General features: G+C 42.6%; 1 protein-coding gene across 2 annotated transcripts in view; it reads left to right on the top strand.

Moving 5' to 3' along the window:
* Positions 1–6,117, top strand: part of TMEM154 (transmembrane protein 154) — a 42,058-nt gene extending 35,941 nt beyond the window's left edge. For both annotated transcript variants that reach the window (XM_084856271.1, XM_084856273.1), the window contains exons 5-6: positions 1,540–1,597; positions 5,374–6,117. In XM_084856271.1, the coding sequence (XP_084712397.1) occupies positions 1,540–1,597; positions 5,374–5,389 (74 nt within the window). In that variant the 3' untranslated portion in view covers positions 5,390–6,117. The remainder of the gene's footprint in view (positions 1–1,539; positions 1,598–5,373) is intronic.
* The last annotated feature ends 14,919 nt before the right edge of the window (positions 6,118–21,036 follow it).

The raw sequence follows: 21,036 nt of genomic DNA, 5'->3' as shown, positions 1-21,036 counted from the left end.
CGGGCAGCCCCACCCCCTTTCTCCCAACCACCAATTTGTTTGGTGGCTTCCCATTCCAAAAGGTTGAAACGCCTCTCCTAAGGTGGCAAGGGTTTTCAGCTAAAATGCCCTGGTACTTTGGCCCCACCTCCCTTTACCTACTGCCCTGCCCACTCCTGGGATGCAGCCCCCAAGAGCTTCTCCAAAATTGAACACGGCCCTTGGGCTGGAAGAGGTTCAGCACCCCTGCTGTACTGTCACCCAGATACACAATGCTATGGAAGTCTGGTATACAAATTAATGGAGATATTGGAGTGAAGAGCCTTCATGCTTAAAGTCTGCCCAATCACCAACACCAATCACCAACAACAATGAAATGGTATTTCATTTATTTCATTTCATTTATTAGATCTCTATACCGTCCCACAGCCAAAGCGCTCTGGGCAGTTCACAGAAATTAAAAACCATTAAAATACATTATATAAAATATAAAAACCATCCTCATAATGACATAGATAACACACACAACAACATATATCTAAAACAATTTAAAAGAATCAGCCAGAGACAATCAAGAGACTCAGTATATGCTACCAAATGCCTGAGAGAAGAGGACAGTTTTAACCTGGCACAAAAAAGATGACAATGTTGGTGCCAGGTGGGTCTCGTCAGGAAGATTATTCCATAAAAGGGAGCCACCACCAAAAAGGCCCTCTCCCTTGTTGCTGCCCTGTGAGCCTCCCTTGGAGGAGGCTCCCAGAGGAGGTCCTTAGATGCAGAGTGTAGTGTACAGGTTGGTTCATGCTGGGAGAGGCATTGTGTCAGGTACTGTGGTCCCGAGCCGTGTAGGGCTTTATAGGTCAAAACCAGCACTTGGAATTGGGCTCGGAAACATATAGGCAGCCAGTGCAAGCGGGCCAGAATTGGTCTTATATGTGAACATGTCAGTTCTCCTTAGGGGCATCTATGATTACTTCATGTTTAATTTTCAGTCAGTGGGTTTGCCGCACTACCTCTCTGTCTGCTGCAGTGAGCGACAGTACGCCTGACCACCCAGTATGTGGCAAAAGACACAGAGCTGGTCTTGACGTCTGGTACCAGACATTGACCCTGCCAGTGGTTTCCAGTTTGACACTTCTGATGGGTGCTACCCAGGAACAACATTAAAAAGATAACAACACACAAATCCACCAGCTGGAATAATCCAGCAGAATAACAGATGTGATAATAAACAAACTGCATGATGGGTGGTTTATTATTATCCATTTATTTTTAGCTTCTGCCAAAGGCAAAGTGCTAGAGATGGGCACAGTGTGTGTGTGTGTGTGTGTGTGTGTGTGTATGCATTGAAATGAATAAAGCAAAGGTTACTATGGCTTCCGACACATTCACAAAGGTTCTTAAATGGGCTAATGGCTGCAGTGCAAACATAATATTAAAAATAAAAAATGATGTCCATGTCCTGCAGCAGTCCACCATGCAGTCATAGCTATTCAGATTGAACACACGTTCCAGAAATTCCCAAGGCTAATTGTTTCACTGTCTCTGATCTTTTCTTAGCTGAATGTGAATATTTGCCTCCTGTGAAAGAAGAAAAAGACTGCAATACCAACCCAAGGTACTTGTCATTCTCCAAATGTACTTTTGAAAGGCCCATTCTCAACTTCAATAGATCCAAAATTTAATCTCCTCCTTCTCTTCCTCCTCCTCAGATGACCCTGAAATCTATTTTGAATATTTTATAATAAAACAACATTGCTCTGTTGTTTGAAGCACAGAACAGATTTACTAGTAAAATTTCTGTCTCACCACAGAGATCAGGTTTTATTCATCTCTTTGGTGAGACTGATGGGGAACTTCATTTTGAGAACTAGACATCATAAATTATTATTATTATTATCATCATCATCATCATCATTTCTATACAGCCCCATAGCTGAAGCTCTCTGGGCACTTTACAAAGATTTAAAACATTAAAAATACAATATGCAAAATTTAAAAACATAAAAACACACACAAACAGACAGTATACACAAAGACAACAATCTAAAAACAACTTTGATCAGCCAAACTGTAAAACAAGTCCAGGGTTAATTAAAACTCATCACATGCTGCCAAAAGCCTGGGAAAAGAGAAAAGTCTTAACCTGGCACTGAAAAGATAACAATGTTGGTGCCAGGCGGGCCTCGTCGGGGAGATCATTCCATAATTGAGGGGCCATCACCGAGAAGGCCCTCTCCCTCGTTGCTGTCTTTCCATTCCCTTAGATGTTGAGTGTAGTGTACAGATATGTTTGAGCCGGGAGAGGTGTCCATCAGGTATTGCGGTCCTGAGCCATGTAAGGCTTTATAGGTTAAAACCAGTGCCTTGAATTGGGCTTGGAGATTCAAAATGTTATCTCAGAGAAAAACATAGTCTTCCTAAGGACTATAGGTGCTTCCAGGTGAGGATTTCATAGCACTATCTCCCTGCCTTATTCACAAATTTTACCGTGTGTGTGTATGTGTGTTTAGGACATCATCATCTTACATTCATAACTCAGCCATGGTTCCCATTGCTTCTTCATTCTTTTTTCTTCCTGAGAAAATCCCTTATGGAAACAAAGACTGAATAGCTGCACAATGCTTTCTAATTGGTAGTGCTAGGATCCCTAGGCCTGGAAGCACCCTACTTGTATTTCTGCTGAGCAAATTGGTGCTATACACAATTGACTATTATAATAAACAAATTAACAACACAATCCTATGCAAATCTACTCAGAAGTAAGTGCCATTGCGTTCAATAGGTCTTACTCTCATGTAAGTGTGTTTAGGATTCTAGTTCAAGGGTGCAATCTTGTGCATGTTTACAGAGAAAAAGTCTTACAATTCCCAGTATGCCCAAGGATGCTGTGAGTTGTAGGACTTTTTCTGTCTAAACATGCATAGAATTATGCCCTAAGTGGAGTAGGTCAGCCTTCCCCAACCTGGTGCTGCCCTGATGTTTTGGACTACAATGCCCACCAGCATGACTGATGATGATGGAAGTTGTAGTCCAAAACATCTGAAGGGCACCAGGTTGGGGATGGCAGAATCAGGCTATGCATGCTGAAGACACAAATTGCTCTCCCTTTTTAAAAAGGTGACACTTCATGTCTACTGCTATAGTTACTGTGAGTTATAGCAAAGAAAATAATCACAACATTCTGTAAAAGAACACACACACAGCCTTCCTCTGTTTTCCATTTCACCTCAAATCTGTCCCAGAATGGGCCTTTGGACTCTCCTCCCCCCACTCAATTATATACCCTTGCGAATTCTATCTGTGGCGAGCTCCTTCAGAGTTCTGACTGGTTCTGACTGAAACCCGGCGCAGATTTACCACCCCGCTGTCATCTGGTGAAAAGGTCTCTATGTCCTGGAGAAAGGGCCGATATTTGACTTCATCCTCCCTTACTACATTTTCAGCTCCAGTATTTCGAGATGTCAGGACAAAATGTTGGAGGACCACTCCTGGGTATCTTCAGCTGTGTAGATAACAGCAAAGTGGGTGGATGCAAGGGAAGGAGGGAGGAAGAATTATTGTTACCACTAGGTGGCTCCACTTTATTATGAATGCTGACAATAACGTAGCCCTTAGTCCTGTTTTATTATAGCTAATTGAAATTATGCGTGCCTTGCTAAGGAGAAAGGCATAGATAGTTTCAGATGAAAACAGCCCTCCCTGAGAAGACTGCAGCATGAGATGCAAGAGCAAAGGTCTCTAATAATGTTTCTTAGGAGGCAGTTCTCTGGCCATTTGTTCGAGCGTAATGTCACTGAAGTTCAGGAGAAGCAGTCAGTAAGTTTTCTTTCATGGTCAGGTTTAATTGTAGCGCCCAGTTAGTGCAAGTTTTGAAAGAGGGAACTGCTAGCTAAAGGGTAACTCCTGGGGCAAAGGTTTTCAAAATGTTAAGGCTTTGGTCTAATTGTTTTGGTGGTGGGAATATATTTTTGGAGTGGGGTGGTTATATTTCAGGTTTGTGGGATTGATTTTGTTTTTTTTTTTACTAGAATCCCAAGGTTCACCAGTCACAGCCAGCTCCAAAATGTGGATCAGGGGAGCAAAGCCAGAAATAAAATGATGGCTCAGGAGCTTCAAGCCCCATTAGCCATAAATTGGGATGACCTGCAATTAAAAAAAACTAGATCTGAGTTTACTACAACTCAGGGATTTGAACACAAAATTCTAAAACTGGCCAGTAGGGCTGCACAAAGTCTGGGTCAAAGGCAACCTATTAATAAATATGCATATTTTACAGGAAAGGAATACTAGGGGTGAGAGATAAGAGATTAGTGAAAGCCACCCATGAACATTTGAAAAAAAAAATGCAGTTTTTAAGGAGCCATTTTATAACTGGGGAATTCTGAGTCTGAGAGATATACATTTTGCCTATGATTTTCCCACCAAATTGTATTTGTTTCAGCAGCCTAATTTAGTGGGAGGGATTTAATTTTATTGTGGATCAGTTGGGCATCAGAAACCCTTGCCAATTTGTTGCATGTTACCCAGTGATTGGGCAGTAAATTCCAATCTATATTCTGCCTGGCCACCTCTACCAAGCAAATTGGAATACGGAGCTTAGATCCATGGTGGAATCTTGAGAACTTCCTGTAAAAAGCTGTTCTAGTTCCTAAGGTTGCAGAACAAGTTTTTCATATGTAGTACAAAAATAATACACTACCGAGTTGCTGTTGGGGGAAAGTAGCTGTGTTGAGCTGTTGGCAGAAAAGAGACAAGTATGACAGCCTAGTACAAGGGCCAAGTAGGTGGAATAGAACCAAGCGTGTGGTAAAAGAAAGCAAGGAAAGAGAGCGAAAATTCAGGAAGGAAGTTTCCAGGAGAAGACCTTCAATTACGGTTGAAATGAACACAAGATATCAGCAGCTCTCCATGTAATGCAGTCTTGAAGAACATATTGTTTCCATGACATTGCACCACAGATCCCAGAGAGACCCAGACTTATTAGTGGGTCTGCAGGTTTTGAGCTGGCCCACAATCAATTGTAATTGGCTGTGGCTGTTGACAAAACTGGAAAGGACTTAATGGGGGAAAATCAGATCAGGGCAAGGGTATTTCTTTCACTGTGCCAATGTGGGTTGGTTTTGGAGTATGTAAGTGTATCAGATTTGCCAGTTCAATCTTGCCCTAATCACAGAACTTGTTAACGTTTGCAGAACATGAACAATCTTTTCATTCAAGAGCAGGTTCTGTGTGACTCAAACATTTGTATACATTTACACCAATGGAGGTAGTCTCATAATACTCTCGCTTTCTCATTCTGTACAAGCAGTGTGGCACTGGAATGATCTAGACCAAGAACTGACCACGTGTTGCGATACAAGTTAATTATTTTATTAAATAATGTTTACACAGTGACTGCGAATCTTGAAGTTGAGATGGTGCTGTATGGATTAAAGGAAGAGAGGCACAAACCTGATAGTTCCTGAGACACTGGATATAAATCTCCTTCATCTCAAAAAGATAAGGATACAAATGCCTTTGTCCTTTCCTGCTGGTTTTGTTCTACGTAATGACAACATCAACTCTGCAAAACAAAGGTCCTGAAATTAATGTTTGCTGCTGTGAAATTCAGAAGGAGTGGGCAGGGAACAATCCTTTCCCAGCTATTTCTCAGAGCAATTCATTTTTTCCTTGATCAATCACATCTGCATGGTATATTTTGTAAGTTTGCCCACTACACTAATGTTCCTAAGTACAAAGGTCACTGTGCCCTTGAGTCTGAATGTCTTTGCTCTTGTGTATTTAAATCACAGTTCTGAAATACAATCCATGCCACTGCCATTTAATTTTTTCCCCCTGGTAATGGTGGTGATACTTCACACAGATTTGTATTGATGAGGGCAGCAGGAATTCACAATGATTCTACAAGGGAATGTAGCATGGATAGCATTTCCAATAACCAGGAGCAGCCAGAGGATATGGGATGGGTAGATAACCATGAGAGTCTGCAAAACTTGTGTTTTTGTGGATAGTGTCATTATATAGTTTAATCACTAGATGGCACTGGACTTAGTTGTATCTGGGTGGTGTCAGGAATTTCCCATTGCTGTTGTTCTGTTCTTGTTAAGAGAGACAATAAAGTTCTTGTCTAGCTTCATGACTGGTGTGTCCTTTAAGCCTTCCGTGACAGCGTTCAGCTCAAAATCAGTGTGGGCTTCATAGGGCCCAAATTCCTGAGGCAAGTCTCGGCAGCATGTCTGTCTGCCTTGCAATAACTTCCAGTGGTGCTTGCCCCAATCTCTCCTAGAGGGAATATCCCCTTGGTTTATAGAATATCCTCCTTGCTGAAAGGAGAGGTAGAGAACTGAGTGTAAATGAGGATCTGCCAGAGCACAGGGAGAAAGAAGCAGTGGAGATGCTCAGGGCGAATCAGATTCGCCTTTCTAAAAGCTTTCAGATACTCCCTTGTTGGCCCCCCATTCCTTCACCCTGAGTTAAAAAAGAAAGCCACTGACCTCATGCCTTCTAATTGCTGTGAGGATCTGGGTGAATTTTCCCATAATGCAGGGGTGTGAAACCTGTGGCCCTCCAGATGTTGTTGGACTATGACTTCCATCTTCCCTGACCATTGGCTGTGCTGGCTGGGCCTGAGGGGGGTTGCAGGCCCACAAAATCTGGAGTAGGGTGGCCATGTGTCCTACTTTACAGAGGACAGTCCTCCATTGGAAGGTGTCCACAATTTGAAGGGCTGTCCAGTCCAAGTCCAGTTTAAAGATTGAGAACTGTAAGAAGGGGGAGTTGGGAGGCATCTTGAAGTTGCTCATCAACAAATAGTACCTGGACAACAGACTGAACAGGCACACGGATCACCCGCTCAAAGTCTTCCCCACTATGGGAGATGTATTGTATTTCTATTTAAATTATAATTATTTAAATTATAGTAATAATTCTAAATTTGCATCTAGACATATAAATGAGCACATGCAAATTTTATGCAAATATATGTCTTCTTTTTGTTTGACATTTTCCTCTTTTTTGACTATGTGTCAGTGGCCACCCTACTGGAGGGCCACAGGATTCCTCCCCGTTCCCCCTGCTCTGCCCTTACTGGGCCGGTGTTGTGATTTTGTATTCACTAATAAGCTCAGGGTCCCTTTTGCAGCAGAAGCCCACAGGCAAGTGCCTGCCCCACCTGTCCTCTGTTGGACTAGTTGCCAAGAGAAGAGGAAACAAATGTCTGGGTGTGACCACATACCCGGCTAAGGGTTCTCTCGCCTTTGTCATGGCCAATTTCCAGTCAAGCCAGAAAAGTAGCAACTGAGCCAGCCATCTTTAGCCTCTTTTCCCAAGTCCACTGCTGATGCAGCCTTCATTTCCCCTTGCTCCTTGGATCCAATTTTAAGATCGCTACTGGCTCAGTATTTCCATGGCCATGATGTGACTGGACACGATTAACAACACTCTACAGGTGCGCTGTAGAGCACTCACCTGTGTCCCTATCCATGTACAACTGATTTGACTGGTTCCTTCTATCCTTACACAGGAACTCTAGCCTGATCTAGATCCATTTCAATCATGCTTCAGGTCTGGTTTTGAATGGAAACTGCCTTGGTCGCCCTATTGGATGACCTCTGCCAGGAGAGGGACAGGGGGAGTGTGACCCTGTTGATTCTCCTGGACCTCTCAGTGGCTTTCAAAACCATCAACCAAGATATCCTTTCGGATAGGTTGTCTGGGCCGGGAGTTGGAGGCACTGCACTGCAGTGGTTCTGCTCCTACTTGGATGGCCGATTCCAGAAGGTGGTGCTGGGGGATTATTGCTCTGTGCCATGGCAATTATGCCATGGGGTTCCACAGGGGTCTATTTGATCCCCCATGCTGTTTAACGTCTACATGAAACCGCTGGGGGAGGTTATACAGAGGTGTGGGCTGAGGTGCCATCAATATGCAGATGACACCCAGCTCTACCTCTCTTTTTCAACAAATGCAGGTGAGGCAGTGGCTGTTCTGAATCAGTGTCTGGGCACGGTAATGGACTGGATGACGGCCAATAAACTGAAACTCGATCCAGACAAGACGGAGGTACTGTTAATGGGTGATTTGTCTGCCCGGCTAGGTGATATTCAGCCTGTTCTGGAGGGGGTTGCACCCCCTAAAGGATCAGGTCCATAGTTTGGGGGTGCTCTTGGACCCAGAACTGTCACTTGAGGCACAGGTGAACTCAGTGGCATGGAGCACTTTTTATCAGCTGAGGCTGGTATACCAACTACACCCTTATCTGGACAGAGATAGCCTAGCTACAGTTATCCATGCTCTGATAACTTCTCGTCTGGATTACTGCAATGCGTTATATGTGGGGCTGCCTTTGAAAATGGTCCGGAAACTTCAGCTGGTCCAAAATAGGGCAGCAAGATTGTTAACAGGGACTGGCCTGCGAGCTCATATTACGCCAGTACTTTTTCAGCTGCACTGGCTGCCAGTCCATTTCCGGGCCTGATTCAAAGTGCTGGTATTAACATTCAAAGCCCTAAATGGCTTGGGACCAGGGATCACCTCCTCCCATATGTGCCTGCCTGAACCTTAAGAGCATCCTCAGCTGCCCTCCTCAGTGAGCCCCTGCCAAAGGAAGTGAGGCGGGTGGCTACTAGGAGGAGGGCTTTTTCTGCTGTGGCACCCCGGCTGTAGAATGAGCTCCCTAGTGAGGTTTGCCTGGCACCTACACTGTATTCTTTCCGGTGCCAGGTGAAGACCTTTTTATTTTCCCAGGCATTTTAGCATTTAAGCTTTCTAGGCTTTGCTGTTTTAAATCTGTATTTTAGATCTCTGCATTGCTGCTAGGTTTTACTCTGGTTGTATTGTTATATTGTAGTTTTAATGTTTTTATATTTTATATTGTTTTACTGTGTGCTTTTTGGTTTTAATTTTTGTGAACCACCCAGAGAGCTTCAGCTACTGGGCAGTATAGAAATAAATAAATAAATAAATAAATAAATAAATAAATAAATCTGATAGTGTTGCCACCTAGTCCATTTAAAACCAGTTTGCTTGTTTAGTTGGCTTGCCTCACATTTTTAAAGATCAGTTTTGATTTATGTTTGTGTGCAAAGGAACCAAGATTTCTTCTTTGTTGTCATCTTGGAAATGTAGCAATATTATATAAAGGGATGATTTGCCTGTGGCAGGATACCTTTGCATGCTCTAAATAAGTCCCTGCAGATACAATCTGGGCCAGCATGTACTAGTAGGATGCTCTGTTTTTGTACGAGCTGTGCTCCCCCCACCCCCGGGCTGCTAATATTTTGCATTTTAGTAAGGTTGCACCACTGTGATACTAGATTTGATCATGCTGATCATGAGCCTTGATAATGGTGGCCAGAGTCTAGTGTTAAGGTTCTTGCTGCTACTGTACTTGTTTAATCAAGTATCGATCAGAATTAAGGAGTTGTTAGTTCAAAAAGGGTTATCCACAGAATGAACCAAAAAAAGATATATCTGCCAATATGCCACATCTGAAGTATATTTTCCTACTCGCACAACACATTTGAGGATCAGGGCATAGGAAATATTAAAGGGTTAGTAATACAGACTCCAAATATCCTACAACAGCCTTCCCCAAACTGGTGCCTACCAGATGTTTTTCACTTCTCCTCCCATCAGTCCCAGCCAACACAGCCAATAGTCAGGAATGCTGGAAATTGTAGTCCAAAACATCTGGAGGGCACCAGGTTGGGGAAGGCTGCCCTACAAGCATGAAACTTCAGAATGCCATGTATGTATCTGTAATGACATGTAAGATTTCTTACCAATTTAATAAAACATGTCATTAACTGTGTTTTTGTAGCACTCATTCTGGTTATTTGCTTGGATTATTGCTAGCATTAGTGGAGTTTATGGATTTATTAAAGGTTTGGGGTTTGCATGCAGATATCTACACTCAGAGGACAGACAGGATTAACATTTTTAAATGTAGTCACTGACACAAAACACTGTGTTGAAACCCCCCAGGTTCAGCCATATTCTGTGTACAAAACATATCACCTCTATGCATTTTTTGTTCTACCACTAAATATGAGATTGAGATCAATGTACATTTTATAATGTGAGCTATTTACCTGTCCTTTATAACTAAAGAAATACATGCATTCTTCCCACACACACACACTGCCACCATCACCCGACAAATGTAACAATAGCAAATTTATTTTATAAATAAAAATAAGAATGTCCATCTTCCCAGAATGGCTATAGATCTTTATCTCGCAGATGTACCTTATTAACTGAAACATGAAAGAGATTACCAAAAATATCTTAATGAAATATCATGATGCTGGTACAGTATATTTGTTCTGTAAACAATGGTTTAAGTGAAAAAAATCTTTTATTTCCCTCAGTACATCTACTGTAAAGATAAATTTGTTATTGAATATTTTCCAGTGCAAGATCCAGAATACCTGTCTACACAGGGACAATGCAAAAAAGCAGCATCTAGCAAAAACGTGTTTATGGTGCTGAAAATAATAAAGATCCATGGGAAACATAGTCCTCAGTTTTGTGTTGTGTGTGTGTTTACACAAAATAAAATGTCTAGTTCAGCAAATATTTTAGTTCAGATGATCTGTAAGTGTTTTAAAGTATGAATACCTGTTTTTGTAATAAACTGTTGGTTAAAGTTTATATATATATATATATATATGCGCGCATTTTGGAATAAAGTGTTAAAAACTTGTAACATCATCTTAACTTTTTGAAAAGCTTTTTATCTCTCTAGTGTCGCTCTGTGCATATCACCATGTAGATTTCTCTGCTGGCTAAGTAGAATTAAGGATCTGTACCTTACCCGCCCGCCCCTTCAAAGGGTGGAGGGTGCCTGGAAAGCTGGTACCAATCAGAATGGATAATACTGGGTTAGATCGACCAGTTGTCTGACTTGGTATAAAGCAGAGCAATGTGTTCGGCTGATAAAGATAGCACAACCTGCCCCAAAAGTCCCATAGAGAAAGCCAGCCTGGTGCCAAGCTACACACAGCACTTTTTATTTTGATGCAGCCCACCCACCATATTTAGAGGGTGGTGGGGTTCTCTGTATTTGATTGGGGCAGTGCTGCTGGGGGAGGGGTTGTTTAAGCCCCACCCCATGGCTAGCATGGTGCCATGAGTAGAATACTGGATGTGGATCTGGGATCTAGGTTAAAATGCTCATCCATTAAACTCACTAGTTAGGTGCACTATCTCTCAACCAAATCTACTTCATAGGGTTGTTGTAAAGATAATGTAGGATAAACCCATTCAGGGTGCCTTGAGCTATTTGGGGAAAAGCTACATAATAGTGTATTAAATAAATACTAAAAGGTGTGTGTGTGTGTGTGTGTGTGTGTGTGAAACTGGATATATCTTTCATGTAGTGGAGGCTGGTGGCTCCTATTTCAGTGGGGCAGTGAATCCACTCTGGGTTTCAGTCAGAACCAGCCAGAACTCTAAATAAGTTATCCAAAGTGCTGAACCTATTTGCAGAGGATAGGCTATTTTGAGGATAGGGTTCAACACTTTAAATAGCCCCTTTAGAGTTCTGACTGGTTCTGACTAAAATCCAGAGCAGATTCACTGCCCCACTGACATCAGAGCCACCAGCCTGCACTGCTCTCATGGACATGCTGAGCTGGGGGAAAAGGTAGGCATGAACTGTCTGTGCCAGCCACTAAACTGCCGCATATTATTTAAAGGATGATGTTGCAATGGCACCTTTTAACTACTTTACTCAAATAAATAAATAACTGTGTAACATCTGCTACAACATAAAGGCAGCCTGCTTGACTACCATCTGGTAGTGATTGTAGCAGCAGTATTAATTGTAGCATATGGGATTTAATTTTTTTAATTTACATTTCATTTCTGAAATACACTGATTGACTTCAGTGGAGTTATTTTTAGTACTCTAATCATATGAAAAGACAATGTAGTTAAGATCAAAACATTTTCCCTCCCACCCAATTTTTCGCTGTTTTAATACAAAATGCTCTGTACAACGCTGTAGGAAAAACTAGGCCAAGTCTAAGTTTAAAATATTTACAGATATAAATGCAGCATTCCCAAATATCTATGGCTATTGGGAGACTCCCTTTTGTTAGGGTTGGACTGATCTCTTACTGATATGGGTGAACCCTGAATGGAAGTTGGTAGGCCTAGATAAGTCTTTCCTCTGCCTTTGGAATGTGACACCTCTCTGGACGAAGGGGAGGGGCAGAGAAACAGTTTGAATCCAGTTTTGCCATTTGACTTTGGAAAGGAGGAGACACACAAGAGAAAAGCTTGTAGTTGGCTGAAGGAGAAGCACCTTAAGCAATGCCAGAGCTAGGTAATAGGGGGCATTTGGGCAAGACGCCCTCCATAGGCCCCCTCCCTCAATGATCCTACCTTTCCACCACCGTTGTCACCATCTGCTGTTGCTCCTCATCCTCTTATCATGGCTACCACTTGTTTGCTTGACAGGCAGAGCGCCAGGGAGCAAGCAGGCAGCGGCATCTGCTGCTCCTCCTTCTCACTACCACCATTGTCCGGGCCAGAGCAAGAGGCAGGGGAACAAGCGGGGTGCCACGGTGAAGAGGAGGAGCAACTCCAGCTGGCTCGTGGGTGGGCCCCTGGGGTGTGGGCCCTCATCAAGTGCCTGGCCATGCCTACCCTTGGTGCCACCCCAGACCTTAAGGTGCGGGGACTCTCTCCATGAAGTTGATGCAAGTCGGTGAGTGAGCTGCTCACTTTAAGACTACCTGTTTGCTTCCATCAGGCTTTGATTATGTATTTGTAAATCAAATAAACCAGGTGAGTGGTTTTTGTTCCTTTTGAGGCATTACAAGAACAGGCAAGATATTGTTAAGGGTCTTTAAGGGCATCTAATAAGGTTTCGGTTTCATTGTAATTAAATGTAAAACGTTAGCTGATGTGACATATTGCAGAAAAGGCTAGGCTGGCATTAGGTACAGCTTATCTATAGAATCATAGAGCCGGGGGGCGGGTGGGGGCTTGTAGTCTATCTAGTCCAACCCCCTGCTTGATGCAGGAAATCCAGAGCTAGAGAATGAAGACCTTCAGTGAAGCAGAACCCCCCGCCCCCCCGGGTAATTAGTTCCATTGCTGAACTGTTCTTACCATCAAGATATTTCTTCTAATGTTCAACCAAAATCTACCTTTCTGTAACTTAAGCCCATTAGCTCTAGTCCTGTACTCTGGGTCAGCAGAGAAAACACCATTGCCTTCTTCTGTGTGAGAACCTTTCAGGTACTTGAAGCATGCTGTCATGCTCCCCAGTCTTCTCCAAGATAAATGTACCCAGTTCCTTCAACCTTTCCTCATAGGACTTCTGTACTGCTGAACAGAAAGGCTTCTCCTGTAGATGTATTGCATACATAAGAGGCTGAAAACTCTGCATTAAATCTGAGAGAGAGAGAGAGAGAACATGCATTGAAAAGAACTTGAAATCAGTCTAAAATGTAAAGTATCAAAAGGTCAACTACTATAAGAGGAGGATGATGCAATCAAGGGTTGATTAATTTTCTTTAACAAAAGGCAGAGCTCATTTAGTGGTACTCACAAGCTGTCGTAAGAAATCTGTAAAGCCTAACAAATTGCTGGGGTGGGAAGCGCAGAAAAAACTTGCCAAAGTCTAATATGAATGAGAAAGTGATCTTTGTAAAGAAAGAAAGGATGTAACTGCATATTTCATTAGGTGGGACTCATCCAGGAGATGAAATGGACTAACTCCCAAGCAATTTGGGGAGAAACCCCTTGTCAAGGGGCAGGGTTGCTCTTGAGACTTTAGCTTTAGTAGTTGTTGGGATGAAATTGACAAAGGGCTTCTTCAGAAGTCACTTTGAGACTAGTCAGTTTCAGCTAGTAGTTTTGTCTTTACAGCATGTGCTCTTCCCCTTCTATTTGCTGCAGTGCACAACACACAAGAAAGAAGGGGCAGGGAGACAGTAGCATGGCTATCTTTTCCTCTGTCATGCTACTGCTTTTTAATGAATCCTACTACTTCATCTCAGATTTCAGTAAGGATGGAAGCTTCACAGCAAGGTTCAAAGACCCTGTCGTAGACATATTCCATTGTAAATTGCAAAAAAAGAAAAAGGGGGGAAAAGCAGCACATTTTACAAGCATTTGTTGTAGTGGTTGCTTTGTATGCCTCTGTATCAGAGATATAGGGACTCCTGAGGAAGAATCACATGTTGGAGAGATGCTAATTGGTGCTTGAGTATTGCAGTTGCTAAGGAACCTGTGCAGTTGTTAGAGCCGTGCAGGTGCTAAGTAGCACTGTTCGGGAATTTCTGTTCTCTTAACTTTGAACATTTTAATACTTTACAGTTTTAATGTTATTTTTATCATGACAAGGTTTTATTGATGGTTATTCACCACCTTGATGGCTTTTTAAGCAAGTAAGGCACTATATAAATATTAATAATAAATAAAGTTCCTTTTGGTGCTGAGCACCTGTCTAACACAGGATGGTAACTATCTTGCACAGACATGGGGAGTGGCTGGGTGATGAGATAGATATCCTGGACCAATCATGGGATCGGACTGTTTGTGGTACATCATCAACCTAGATTCAATTGCTTGCTAATTTTGGGTATAATTATCTAACACAGGTCCCATATCAAGGTGATAAGCTTTTCAAGACTCATTAGGTCTTGGGTTTAGAAGTGCTGAGCAACCTAGTTTAGTTGCCACTCCACAGGGCTCATGGAAGAAATAACTGCGAAAATGTTACATCAGAAATCATATTTCATGTGGATTTTGCGTTATAGTACAATGTTCTTCATGACAATTCTTTACTGATATTCCTCCATGACGCCCCCCCACACACATACAATTGCAATGTTAAATCATTTGTAGTTTTCCAGTTAAATCACTGAAATTTGTCTTTCTTCAGGACCTTAAAAAACAAAGAACAATTAGAGGTGTCTCACCTTTAAAAATCTTTATAGATTTGAACTGTGCTTGAATGCTGTTTGCAGATTAGGCCCCACCAACAGTTTGAATGCCAAATCGTAATGCCTGGAGCACCGCAGAAGATTTAACAATTCAGTGCAGCCAAATGCTGTTATATCCTCTTTTTTGCATTCTGTCTTATCTGGCAGGAAGCCTCTTTTCCTTAGCAATCAAATCCTCAGCACATCCATTCTGATACACAACTATCCTGCGGTTCCATGTAGGGATAAGGAGTGAATAATAATTATTATGCCTGATAAGATTTAAATAATTAAATCAGAATCTGAGTTTAGGTTTTAAAAAAAACCCAGAGAGACTTACAATCCTATACATCTACTCAGAAGCAATGGGACTTACTTCCAGGTAAGTGTGTAGCAGGTTTACTGAGGTGTAAGCCCTCTTGGGACTTACTTTCAAGTAAATGTGCATAGTATTGCACTGCATATTATTGTTCTATCAATAGTTGTTCCCAGAAAAAACCCAGCAAGTGATAGAAAAGTTGTAGACAATGTGAGGAAAATCAAGGAAAGGTGGCTAGTAGGAGGTATGAAACCATGGCATCTTGGAGGATTTGCCTAAAAAGAACACATTGCCAAGATCTCAGATTTTGTAGGGAAAAACCCTCAAATGCTGTGATAAATGCAACACATAAATTACACAGCTTTATATGCATACTTTTATGGCTATTCTCTTTGGGTGCATTCTTTCGCTAGCAATCAAAAGGCGTTGTCTATCTTTCCCTGTGTCAAGGTTCCACTTATGAACTGGACTCCCTGAGCAATTCCTTAAGGATCTCTTGCCTCCTTAAGAGTCCTACCTTCCTTCTTTTAAACTTCCCCTTCCTGGTAATGTGGGGTTTAGGCTGTAGACTTGGGGTGACTGACACTCTAGACACAGGGCTTAACCACAACAGTTTACTGGTCAATTTAAAGCAAACAAATTACAACTAAAGGTATTTACACAATAGAGTTGACTGATACAAAAGGCCTTACAAGAAAATAAAAGTTGCAAAATGCAAGTTCCTCTCCCCCAGCTGTTCGTAGACTTTTCTAGGCTGCTTCTTCCTGCTCACTCTTCAGACTCTGCTCTCACTTCAGGCTCTGGCTGTCTCTGCTCTTACTGGTTCTTTTGCTTTCTTTATATACCCTCCTCACTCATAACCGAAAGTACTGCTTCAAACCTGAAGAAATGAAACTTAAGTGGAGAAATGAAATTGACACTTAACTAGAGAAATTAAACTACTCTACTCAGGGTTACCCCCCTCCCAGCAGAAAACTCCAGGCCTTTAAGTCTGACTCTTTTTCTCTTTACCTCTGTAGCCCCCAAACCTTCACACCCTCCTTAACACATTTTTTGTGGCAAGGAAAAAAGTTTGAAGAAGCAGTGGGAAAACATGGGAGAGCTACAAATTGAAGATGATGGTGGGGCAAAGTTCCCCTTGCTATACATTTCCATGAATGAGACAGGGCACTGGAGCGATAAAAGCCTGGTCTTGAAGCACCCAGAGTTTGCGAAGTCAGACAGATTGTGGTTTAAAATGTGAGGCCTTTGCCATTTCGGGTTTCTAATTCATCTCCCTTAAACGCTTCACTCCAGTTACAAGGTATTTGCTGATTTTCAGATACCAGGCTGCATATTGTGACATGCTGAAAGGCAATCAGTATATCAATGAGATAATGTAGCCAGCAGCTTAGATACTTGGAATTAAGTATTTGGAACTAAAATACAGATGCTTATGTTAGCAGAGACTAATATAGGTGTTGATTCAGGATTATTATCCTGGGTGTTCTTCAGCCCTCATGTACAGGTTGAGGACGACTGTTCACTTGTTTCTTGCTATGCATCCTTCCTGTTTCAGCTCATTCCCAGGCTGCTGCTGGCCTTCCGGGCATTCTGTAGGACTCTACACACCATTGAATTCCTAAGGTAATGGTTAATATCCAACTGTGTCATTCCGCTAGTGCAAATTATGTTGTGCTAGCGGAAACCAGGTTCTGGATTATGTGCAAAAGAATCCAACTAAAGTTACGTTTGTGCAAGCATGTTTGTGCAAGCAGTTTTGCATGATGCTTGTGCAACCTTTTGTGCAACCAGTTGCACATTCTGCTTGGGTTACGCAACTTCTTGTGCCCGTTGTTCAACCCACTGTGCAACTGCTTTGTATCTGTTGTGCAATCTGTTGTGAAACCGGTACCGCAACAGCTTTGCACCTGTTGTGTAACCCGTTCTGCGGCTGGTTGCGCAACTGCTTGTACATCTGGTTGCACAAGAATAATGGGCAGCCGCTTGCGCAAAAGAAAGATTTGGCAAAGCTGTGCCAGCACTATTTGAGTTTGTGGAATGTCACCACTGGATCCTGCCCGATGACCACACTGTCATTTACCAGGTCAGTTATATAACAAGATACAGAGTGCTGGCAAGAGCCTCTATTCACAGGCTCACTTCCTTCTAGCTTCAGCCTCTAAAAAAGCAAGGGGTTACTTAGAAAACATGTTTTGGGGGACTGAGGGGGTGCCAAAGGCAAGAATTTAATCAATACTATCGAGGACCTTAATTTAACTGTGATTGGAAGCGGAGGGGATTGAATCATATGGCTCCAGGAAATATTTTAGGGGAATGCCAGCCTAATACCACTTAAAGTTATCCCCAAGTGCAATAATAATAATAATCAGAGAATGAAATGCATTGAAGAATTTTATCTTTGCAAAGTAGATAATATAAACAAGCCCAGAAAGATAATGTATAGCTATTCCTTTGTGTTTAAGGTGACCTGAGTAGTTGCTATTATCCACAAAAATGTTATTGTTAAGAGATTGGGGGAAGGCAGAGAATGGCCACATGTAATGGAACCCTTCCCTACTTGTCCCAGGGGACATGACCAGTGTAAATACTGCTATGACACCTTTCAGAATCATAACTTGCAACAACATGGCAGAAGAAATGGATGCTGGTGCCTTTCTTTTTGTTGTCGCTGTTAAATTTTTAACAAGCTCGAACAATGCAAGGCCAACATCTGAAGTAACCACAGCCACAGAATAATTATGAAACCTATAAATAATTCAGCATTTCTTAGAAAACATCCAGCTACCCTTTGGGGAAAGAAAACAGCACTGTTTTCTAAAATCCATTGCTAAGGGGGCAAAAATGGGTCCCAAACCAAAATCCCTCAGTCAATTGTGTTAAAACACAAGCAAGGTCATTTGTGGCTCAGAATTTACCAACACAAACACTGTTCCTTGGAATGGAACACCTCCTGTCATCTTTGTCAGGTAACTGTAGGATAGTTGTTTATATTGACTCAGCTGTCCTAAGTGACCTGCAAGGAAAAATATGTTCCTCCATGCTCTCTTGCTGCTTTATAATTTATAAAGGATACACAACACTCTACCAACTACATTACGTTTGAAGAACTCTGGTTTATATCACCAGCTTTTCTTTCTTTCTTTCTTTCTTTCTTTCTTTCTTTCTTTCTTTCTTTCTGCTGTACAATATGGGTCGGGTCAACAAACCTACAAGTGTGCGTGTGGGGCGTACCTTGTATATCTAGGCTAATAAACTTCTGTGCTGTCATCTGCCAGGTGCTCAGGCTAAGGATGGACAGGTGGGATGGAAGCAGGCTTCAGGATGGAGACTGCAGGCCAGGCCACCAGACATCTGGGAGAAGAGGGATAGCCGAACTTTCTCACAATGAGGTGCCTGCCCAGACTGAGGGTCCTGAGAGCCCTGATATCCCTTAGTAGCACTAGGTCGGCTCTCCAACAGGGACAGGGAGATCCTGGCTGCTGTGTCAAGAGATACCACTCAATCTGTGCTGCATGGGATCACATTCCCCTCCCATTACAGATCAGACTTGCAGCTGGTGGGTGTTCAGAGTAAAGCTGTATGCCAGGGGTGCAGAACCCCTTTCAGCCTGAGGACCGAATTTAATTTTGGGGAAGCTCTCCAGGGCCACATTGCATTGGTGGGTGGGGACCGAAGGCAAAAGGGGTGGGGCATAAAATAAAAAATGCCAGCAAATTTTAGCTGAAAGCTCTTGCTGTCAGTAACGACGCCTTAGGAGAGGCATTCCAACCTTTCAGAATGGGGGGGGGGGAACCTGCACAAAAGCAAGGAAACCGCCAAACAGTTGGTGGTTGGGGGAAAGGGTGGGGCCAGGGGAAGGGAGCATGGCTCTCTGGGAAACCCTTGGAGGGCTAGATTTGGCCCCCAGGCCTAAGATTCTGTACCCCTGGTCTAAATTGAATGGCACTGACTCTCCCAGGATTCTGAAAGGGGTCTTTCCCACCCCTACTGGAGATTCTGGGGACTTATGCTCCAAATCAGTATAAGACCAATTTCTGTATCCCTACTATGTGTCCATTCCAATTTACTCTAATTATTTAGAGCCAAGCGTCCTCTGCTCTGAGAAGGCCCCCTTGCAGAACGAAACCGTCATTTTTTTTCTAAACATTGATTGCTGAGAGAAGCGCTTCTCTGAACATGCTTATCTGCCTATGAGATTCAAGGCCTTCTCTGGCTGCCCTGTGTCACTCATCCCGCCCCCTCCCCTGAAACAATCAGCACATAATGAACATGATCAGACCAAGATGTAATAAACACACCTTTTGTTCTCTGTGTGCAGTTGCAAGGAACACCACTGTACAAAATTGTATTTCAGTGGCGGAAAAATAGGAGCTTCTTTCTGTACCACAGGGGCAGAACACTCTGGTGGTCCTCCAGTCAAAGCACTCTATCTTATCCGAAGCACAGATAATAAAAAGCAGAATGTTTATTTCCATAAAAAAGAATATTTCTCTCCCCAATATATAATAATGCTTCTCAGGAATTTTAACTGATTGTAAGAACATAAAGAATTTGAGTAAACAATTTAATTTAAATAAGATAAAAATGCTTTAAAGAATTGATACGATTAAGTATGTTATCATTATTATTGCCCCCCCCAAGTCATAATTCTTGGATTCCCAGCTTTCCTTTTTTTTAAAGAAAGAGCAAATTTCTAGCCCTTGTATAACCCAAGGGATTAAGCAAAATGTGAAGGCACTATTCTGCCCAAACATTTTTGGAAAAGACGAGCCTGCCCCTGCCTTACAGTAATTTTAGCCACGAAATGAAGTCAGCACACTGATTAACAGATCAGTTGCCCAGATAATAATATTTCTGGTTCATTTAAAAGCTTTTTTCTTTTTGGTCTTCCCTGGTAGAAAAGTGATTGATGCACCATAGGAAGCAATCCAGGTATCCAGGATTTTAGTGTTGCTGTGACTGGGCAGTACTGTGTCTACCCCAAAATAAAAGGTAGTGCGTGTTTCAAAGTTGGTGGACTGCACCCCACAGACTCACACAGACTCTGTCTTCCAAACAAGCCTAAGCTTCATTTATGCTAAGCCTTTCCACTGAGCAATCTCAGGCTGTGGCCTCTCTCTCCTCAGGTGAGACACAGTGGGTGTTGCCCTCAACCACTTCCTGGTTCCTCCCAGGAACCACAGCCCACTCAAGCCGAATCCAGTACATCTTTCATACTGTTACACTGCCAGAAGGACGGAGTTCATGCTCTTTCTATCTCAGTTCTTATTCCATATTTTTAAAAACATGATTTTCTTCTCTGCATTACCCTGCCAATGCAGATAAGGTCCGTCATTGCTATGCCTCTATTCCAGCGGGAGGGCTTATGGCTGAGAAAGTGTTGGTGATGCCAGCCTGGCAAAGTAGCCCAGTGCAGTTATACCCATTTTGCTGAGGCAAGGGGGGAGGAGCGTATTATGGTCTTGCAATGTATTCCAGCGTTGTTATCCATTCTCCTGCTGTGTGTGTGTTTTAGGGAAGTGTAGTAGGGTGTGTGTGAAGTTGATTGTAGCGGCAGTGCAATTAAGCAGTGCAATTAATAGCAGTGCAATTAAGGGTTAGAGGTGGTGAACTGGGGCAGTAAAGAACTGAGGGTTTCAGCCCGGGGTGGAAAGACATCATCTAGATACCAGGGCCCCATCTATATGGGGGATTCATTCCAGTGCTAGTGTGCCTCATGCACAGTCATGGCACATGATGTGCCCCTCTCTGCAGCAACTGTGGGTTTTCATGCTGTAAAAACTGCATTTT

This window comes from Heloderma suspectum, chromosome 5 (assembly GCF_057233095.1).
Source record: "Heloderma suspectum isolate Gila_16-S chromosome 5, 16-S_ref, whole genome shotgun sequence".
In the NCBI taxonomy this organism is placed as follows: Eukaryota; Metazoa; Chordata; class Lepidosauria; order Squamata; family Helodermatidae; genus Heloderma; species Heloderma suspectum.
This window is presented reverse-complemented; position numbering and strand designations above follow the sequence as displayed.